Raw genomic sequence first — 7539 nt, 5'->3', positions numbered from 1 at the left:
GAGGGAGACTTGTTTCAACAGTAAACGTTATATTTCTAATGAGCTATGAGCAAATATTAGTCAGTCACCTGCAGAGAAAAATGTTGATGAATCATGTGTTCAAACAGAGGTGTCACTAATGAGCCCAACAGTTGTTCTTATCAATGGCGGATTACCAATGATCCATGAAGCATCTGTAAATGATATACTAAGCATCTATAAATCATTTAGTATGAAAACCTTTTATAAATGATGATTCATAAGAAACCTTTTTATCCTTTTGACTTCGAGCAATGTGATATTGAAGTAGTGTCTGAAGGAGAGGCATCACAGGCCGTTCCTTCCTGCAGCAGTGAGACTGTAAAACCAGCTCTGCTCCCAGTAAAACTACATGCACACCATTATGGACTGCACTTCTCAACTGTGCAATATTTTCTGTACTATATTCATTTGTCTGTGCAGTAAATGGTTTGTGTGCAATCCATTCACTGTACATATTCTGACACATAAAACATTTCTTTACACTGTATATACTGGTTTTATTACATTTACATTTTCCATATTTTTTCTATATTTGTATATATTTCTTACATTTTAATTTATAGGGTGCTCATAAAAACCAAACCTTAAGGAATTGAGGCAACTACTAAGGTATTTTCTGTCTGTTAATCAGAATCAGAATTGGGTTTTATTGCAGAGCAGGTTTATACATACAAGGAATTTGCTGTGGTGTATTTGTGCAAGTACATATCTAAAAAATATAAAAATAGGAGAACATTTTTTTATATAAAAAAATACTGTATACTATATAACAATAATAATAATAATAATTATTAGTATAGCCCTTTTCTTAACAATTTTACAAAGTGTTTAACAAGAAGACGTAAAATACAAACAATAAAAACCCAGACAGCTGACTAAAAGGACATTGGCCACAAAAAACAGTAAAAATGAATAAAAGAATTGTAAATAAAAAGCAGATGGAACAGTCAGAGAGGTTTGACCTCTGTACTTTTCCTGTGTTGTTCTCTTCACACTCAGTCTCTGGTTGTTCTCTCGTGCTGTCATCGTGTGTCGATCCAGTCCAGGATGTTGTGAACTGTCCCTTTAACTGAGGGGCAGGGCCGCATCACTGACCGCTGCACACAAACAGATCAGTGCGCCTGCGCTGCACAGTGGAGCGGCGGAGGAGCGGAGCGGCCGTCGATGCGCATTTCGGACACAGAGAGAGGTGAGATAAACTTTACCTCCTTAACAACACATGGCTTTAAATGGAGTAAAAAACATGTCGGGTCTAACGGCAGAGTCTCCATCCGCCTCTTTGTCCTTTAAACCGTGTGTCCCTCGTTTAAATGGCTCCGGGAGCCGCTGATCCCACTAATCACTCCCCTCCGCTTGTCCATCCGCGGGGCGCTAACCAGCAGGGGCCCCAGCCCGCTCACACACTCACGGATGAGGCCGGCTAACAGCAACATGGACGCTCCAGCTAACGGTGGCTCCACTTGTTGGTCCGCGTCTGTGGTGATGGGGTGTAACGGGGCGGCGGCGGCGGAGGCGGCGCTTTGTTAGCCTTGTATCCAACTGCTGTGGATCTATTTCGGGTGGGGGATTGTGGCTTCCCGGAGCGAACACATCCAGCGTGTGGAGCAGTGGCCTGCGGACGCCATTGGTCACCAGCGACTCTGTGGTCAACCAGGTTTCATGTTCACAGCAGAAAAACACGGATCATGTCTGTTAATCGATTAATCTGTTCGCATCAGATCTTCTTGTTCTGACCCTCAGCGGACAGGCGATGGTTTAAAACCAGACAGCTGCTGGTATGCACTGGTTTCACTTTGTTTCCTTTTACAAGCCAGCTCTAAAGGGAGTCTCCTAAATTATTATTTATTATAAGGGATTTGTCTATTAAATAACTGTTTTTAAAATGTATTGTCTTAATATGGTGTCTTATTAACCGCCCTTTCCATGTAAAGCACGTTCAGCTGCATTTAATGCTATGTGAATTGTCATATAAATGTTTGTTGTTGTTGTTATTATTATTATAATAGATTTGTTCCCTGTTGCAGAAGCTCAAATAGTTCTTAAAATGTGACATTACCTTACCTTATCTGCTTCCTATTGTTTGCCTTCAGTTTTTAAACTTGTAGAGCTCCTTGTAACTGCGTTTTGAAAGGTGCTATACGAATACAGTTTATTATTATTACTTTTCAATCACTTGTGTTTATTAGTCAATTTTTTTAAATCTTAAGAGCAAAACAAGGGTAGATGTGTCGCTTTTAATAAGAGCACTCAGGCGACTATTGTCTGACTCATATCCGCAGGTTGTACATTAAGGTGTGTTTTGGTTTTCTGCAGAAAAATCGTCCCGAAACAGACTCGCAGGAATCATGGGGAGCGGTAAGTTTGCTGACATTATTATGATTCTACCTGTGCCCCCAAGCAAATACACTTGCATGAACTTCCTCATAGAGTCAGAGTCCTCAGAAATGGACACTCTCACTTCCTTACTTCCACTTTTCTCTTTTCGAATGTGTGTGTTCTCAACATTGTCAAACACAAGTTAGACGTTGAACTGTGAAAATCGCCTTGAGCACACAAACCTCGTTCTTTTTCAGGAGTAGGTCTCCATATCCATTTATTTACTGGTTTATTTTTGCCTCTCAAGTCTTGTGCTGATCACATCCCTGATCACACAGACTCCTTTGCTTGTTAATTCCCTCGCTCGTCAGACGTTCCCAGGGCAAGTTGTGGCATCTTGTGCGCAAGTTTGTGTTGGAGAGTCCTATGTTCTTATTCTGGGAGTGTGGAACAGAGAAGCGCTCTGTCTCACTAACTTCATGGAGGATTTATATGCTGACATCAAAGAAACGTTTGTTTTTTAGGCAGAAATGTGGGCACTGGGCAGCGCTCAACTCTGCTCTACTGCCTTTTGTTCTCCCAGTTTTGGCCTTTTTTCTGCATCTCTATCCTCTTTTCCTCCCATTGCCTCACTCTTCTCTTTTTCTGTTCTCTATCTTTGCTTAATCCCTCTTTTGTTTCCTCCCCCTTACTTATACACACTTGCCTCTACTGTCGCAACGTTATCTGAATTCATGCATTTTTGTCGGACATTTAAAAAAACTTGTATCCTTTCCCTCCTTCTTTGCCCTTGTCTTCTGTCTCCCCTGCCACTCCTCTGCTCTCGCCCTCCTCTCAGTGTTCCTGCCGGCGGACGCAGCCCACTCCGTGCTGCGGCGGCTGCGCAGGGCCAACTTCATGCTGGAGGAGATGAAGCAGGGTGACATCCAGAGGGAGTGCCGCGAGGAGATCTGCACCTATGAAGAGGCCCGCGAAGCTTTCGAGAATGACGAGAAGACGGTGAGGGGGCGAGAGAAAGCATCACATCAGAGGCTACAACTTTTCCTCGCCAGAAAATTAAACACACACCGTAAAATACACATTATAACACACCTGCTACACAAAACCCACCAACGTGGCCTTTGTTAGTTTAACATTTGGTTGTTTGAGTGACTCATCAGTTGCGATGTTTATGCTGGGATATTAACTCCAGCAGATAGTCATGAGATTTCCAGGCCAGCCTGTGACTGGGCACACAAATATTTGCCACAGCGTGTGTGTGGTCATTAGACAATAATAAGCGCCAACACACAACTATCCACCGGAAAGTACAAATGCCTGTTTCTACCGATTATTTCTTATTTTAATACTTCATCTGAACAGTTGCTGGAAATCTCGAAACACGAGACTCCCAGCCAGGGCTGAATTTCACAAATCAATATTACTACTGCTGCCGTGTAACTGACACCAACCGTCCTATGAAAGAGAATCCAAACTATCCCTTTAATGTGTCAGGTATTCAATTTTATGCCAAGAGTGGTAGCTTGTGGAATGTGGGTGTTTTTCAGGATGTGATGATTATCAGCAGGAAGAACAGCCGAGTACATGCTGGAGAGGGGGGGGGGGCGTGTTGTGAAACCATTGTGAGAGGCCAGAGAGCAAAGTCACGCAGATGGACGTGCACAATCGTGTGGTCTCTGTTTGTATGGCTGTTGTTGTCTGCGGCCTTTCAGTTGCAGTAATCCATACAAAATGTATATTGTATACTGTGACCTTGGGTTTTGGAAACAGTTTTGTGCATCCTGCATGAAAGTAGTTGAGTTTTGCCTTGAGAAAAATATATCTAATCTTGACTGTGTGTCTTTGTTCTGACTGGCTGCAGAGACGGTTTTGGGAGGAATACGTGCGTGAGAGCAGTCCGTCCGGAGGGCTGGAGACGGTGGTAGGTGGAGTCCACTCTCTCTACTTGATTGTGCCACTGATGCTCGTTGTGTTCATCATCGCTGCCGTCGCCATCACCGTGTGGCGCTGCCACTCCCGCAAGCGCTCGCAGCGCAGCCCCAGCCTGGGACACTCGCACCACGACCACGTCCTGTCAGTGGTCTCGATGGACCATTGGGGGAGGGATTACCACCATGGTGACCAGTCAGAACTCAGTATCCACAGCAGCCCAGCTTATCCGGGCTCAGAGATCACATCAGGGAGAGGAAGCGCCGGAGATCCGCCGCCATCGTATGAGGAGGCTGTGGGCCACACAGACGTCCAGATAGAGACGGAGCCACCTCCACAGTACGAGGATATCGTCACCAACAGCGCTTCTAGTGTCAACGGCCATGGGAAGTAGACCTGCCTTTCACTACCACCCCAACAAAAGCCCTAACCTACACTAAGACTTCTCTTATCCTCTAGCAATGCCACTGTTGTGGCATCACCAGCCTTCCCCATTCTACACAAACAGAAACACTAATGGTCAATGGATTAATGCAATCTTTACCAGAGCTGCTGCAGTTTGCACTAACCTTTATTCAGTGAGGTGAAGTGATGGCAGGAAGGATCGAGTGATACTGCAATACCAAAACCTGGACTGAAGATCCTGAAGTTGTATCTATGCTGTCACACTGTAGTAAATCAATTTAACTCTACAGACATAACAAATGTTGCATGTAGCGTGAAGGGGAAAAAGTGATAATTGCCATAATGAAGGCACTGTTCTCAGTGTACAAAGGGGTTGGGCCGATGATTTATTGAAGATTAGTGCCAATTAACAGATGTTTTTAATGTTTAAATTTGACCAATTTGTTGTCAAAACAAGTACTTACTGTTTCCACTTGCAGTTGTTTATATTGCAAAATTGTACTTTGCAAGATCCAGAACCAGCTTTTAATCTACACATCAATTTCAGTGAAACCCACACTAATTTAGATTGAATTGTCATTTTTGTCCACTAGGGGACAGAAAAAAAAAAAAAATCCATTCTGTCATATATTATGTCTAACCTGTTCGAGATTCAATAATTATTTAGTCACCCTCATAAACAAAATGTCTCCTTATTTCTCCCACATCCAGCCATCTAAAGAAAAGGACTGTTAACTTACCATCTAATACAGAACATCCCAGACCGTAAAACATGTTTTCACAAGATAATCAGTGTAAATTGTTTCATCTTGATCAGAGTTTTATTCCCCCGTGGTTATCCACAATATTATTTTTGGGATTTAGACTAGATTCTAGATGGAATAATAATTTTGTGAATTACACGTTCTAGTAATAATCGTGAAATGAGAAATTAGTTTTGTCCCATTAGGCGACACCTGCCGCTCTGGCAGTCAGTTTGGATATCGTGATTCCATTGTTCTGTATCGTGGTATCAGATTGTTTTTGCTTTGGGGTTTTGGCTTCGGTTTCAGTCATTCCACCCCTAATTTAGACCCAACTATTCAGCAAATTTGCTCAAGAACCGGAACAGTTCAACTAAAGTTGCACGACTCGTGATCGCTCCACATTACTGTCTTTTAATTTGATCCATTGAAATCATAAATATCACATGACGCAGGTTTAAACAATCAAGTTGCCAAACTAATGAATTGGCCCAACTTCCTTTTACACTTGGGAATGTTTTTGAGTTCAAGACAAGGCCGTCGGTTGTCATGGGGGGGCTGAAATACATTTTGTGAATGTGTGTCACGTGTGCGTTTCTTTTGGTCATGCATGCAGCTGGGTTTGTACTCCTGAGGTTGGATCAGGCTCTGCACAGCTTGTTGTGCGCTCTTGTTCATGTTTGTGCTGCTGACAGATGCTCAGAAGCTGCTTTAACTGTGAAATATGTCCCCCCCCCCTCGTTCCCCTCGAGCAGTTGTAACTGTGTTGGATATGGCTATGTTGTCTTTTGCTAAACGTAACTGAGGATTCTACAAGTAGATTTGCAGCTAAATGGTTAATGGAAGTTTTGAAGTGACTTGCACAGGAATTTGGGACAGGCCGCAATAGAGACAGACTCTAGGGTTTTCAGTTATCAGAGGAGTGAGGATATTTAATGTCACTATGGACAGAGTCCATGTTTAGCATGTGTACTGTATCTGTATATGTATATTGTGCGTGTGAAAGTAAGTTACAGTGAGATTGTTCTACTTGACAGGAAAGCAGTGAGAGTGAAACCAATGGAAGGATTAAACACTCGGTTGTGAGTGAAGGAGGCACTTTGTGTTCAAGCTCAAAATGAGCTGCTGAATGAAACTGGGACAGCCAGACGAGCTCAGCGTGACTCTCAGCAATAACGATGTCCCTGTAATCCTCTGGAAAACAAGTGCTCCTGATCTATATGCAATGCTGCTGCATAAAAACCAAATATATCTGACTTCCACCTGATACTGACGACTGTCACATTTCCTGTCTGCACCTCACACACTTGTGGGCACTGGTGGTTGTTATTTGACTTATTTTGTGAGTTGACCTTTGAACCTCAGCACTTGCTATGACGTTGCTATTTTTAGGTTGTGCTGGTAGAGGGTAGCCATTTTGGTAAGGTCAGTTGTACTATTACTTACAGAGCACTGTTTTTTTTACAATGCCTTATCAAACAAACAAAATGTTATATAACATGAAGTGCGAGGGAACTTGTTATAAATCCTTTATCTGCAAAAGCTTGAATTAATTTGTAATAAAACATTTAAAAATATGACTTGTAAATGTTTCCGTGTCTCAAGAGTGTGATCCAGTGTGTGAAAATGTATTTGTGAGTTTTAAACAGCTCAAGTCCTCTGGAGTGGACCCTCACAATGATCATCATTTTACAAACTATTCTTTGATAGCACAGCCTGAACCATTTATCGGTAGACCAATGAAAATTGGCCAATTTTCACAGAATCAAAGTTTATGTTTGCAGATATATGCAGATATGAAAACTTTTATTTTACAAATATTGTATTTTGTTTTACAATAACAAATGTTGAAAAGATGTACATTTAAGTTTATATCAAAAAATGTAATTGTATTAGAAATGTATTACTCCTTATAATCTGTATCAGCCTCCAAAAATCCATATTGGTCAGGCTCTAGTGACTCGAAGCTACAGACATGAGTGAAAATAAGTTTGTAACATGAGTGACAAGAAATTAAGACTAAAGAAATTTAAAAAATCTTAAAATAAAACTTATTATAATTTTAGCTATAAATTATCTTAAAGGATATGTCTCTTGATCATTTGTGTTTTAGACATTATTCTGT

At 41.7% G+C, this 7539-nt stretch overlaps 1 protein-coding gene across 2 annotated transcripts; it reads left to right on the top strand.

Annotated features, from left to right (window-relative positions):
• The first annotated feature begins 1129 nt into the window (after window positions 1-1129).
• On the top strand, window positions 1130-6991 carry prrg1 (proline rich Gla (G-carboxyglutamic acid) 1). 2 transcript variants are annotated; one of them, XM_035177407.2, is made up of 4 exons: window positions 1130-1210; window positions 2335-2376; window positions 3176-3336; window positions 4199-6991. In XM_035177407.2, the coding sequence occupies exons 1-4, from the start codon at window positions 1186-1188 to the stop codon at window positions 4658-4660; spliced, it is 690 nt and encodes a 229-aa protein (XP_035033298.1). In that variant the 5' UTR covers window positions 1130-1185; the 3' UTR covers window positions 4661-6991. The 2 variants fall into 2 exon arrangements, with proteins under 2 accessions (XP_035033298.1, XP_035033300.1); XM_035177409.2 differs by lacking the exon at window positions 1130-1210 and adding an exon at window positions 1585-1796.
• The last annotated feature ends 548 nt before the right edge of the window (window positions 6992-7539 follow it).

This window comes from Hippoglossus stenolepis, chromosome 14, assembly GCF_022539355.2.
Source record: "Hippoglossus stenolepis isolate QCI-W04-F060 chromosome 14, HSTE1.2, whole genome shotgun sequence".
In the NCBI taxonomy this organism is placed as follows: domain Eukaryota; kingdom Metazoa; phylum Chordata; class Actinopteri; order Pleuronectiformes; family Pleuronectidae; genus Hippoglossus; species Hippoglossus stenolepis.
Note: the sequence above shows the minus strand (reverse complement) of the source record. Positions and strands in the feature narration are given on the sequence as shown.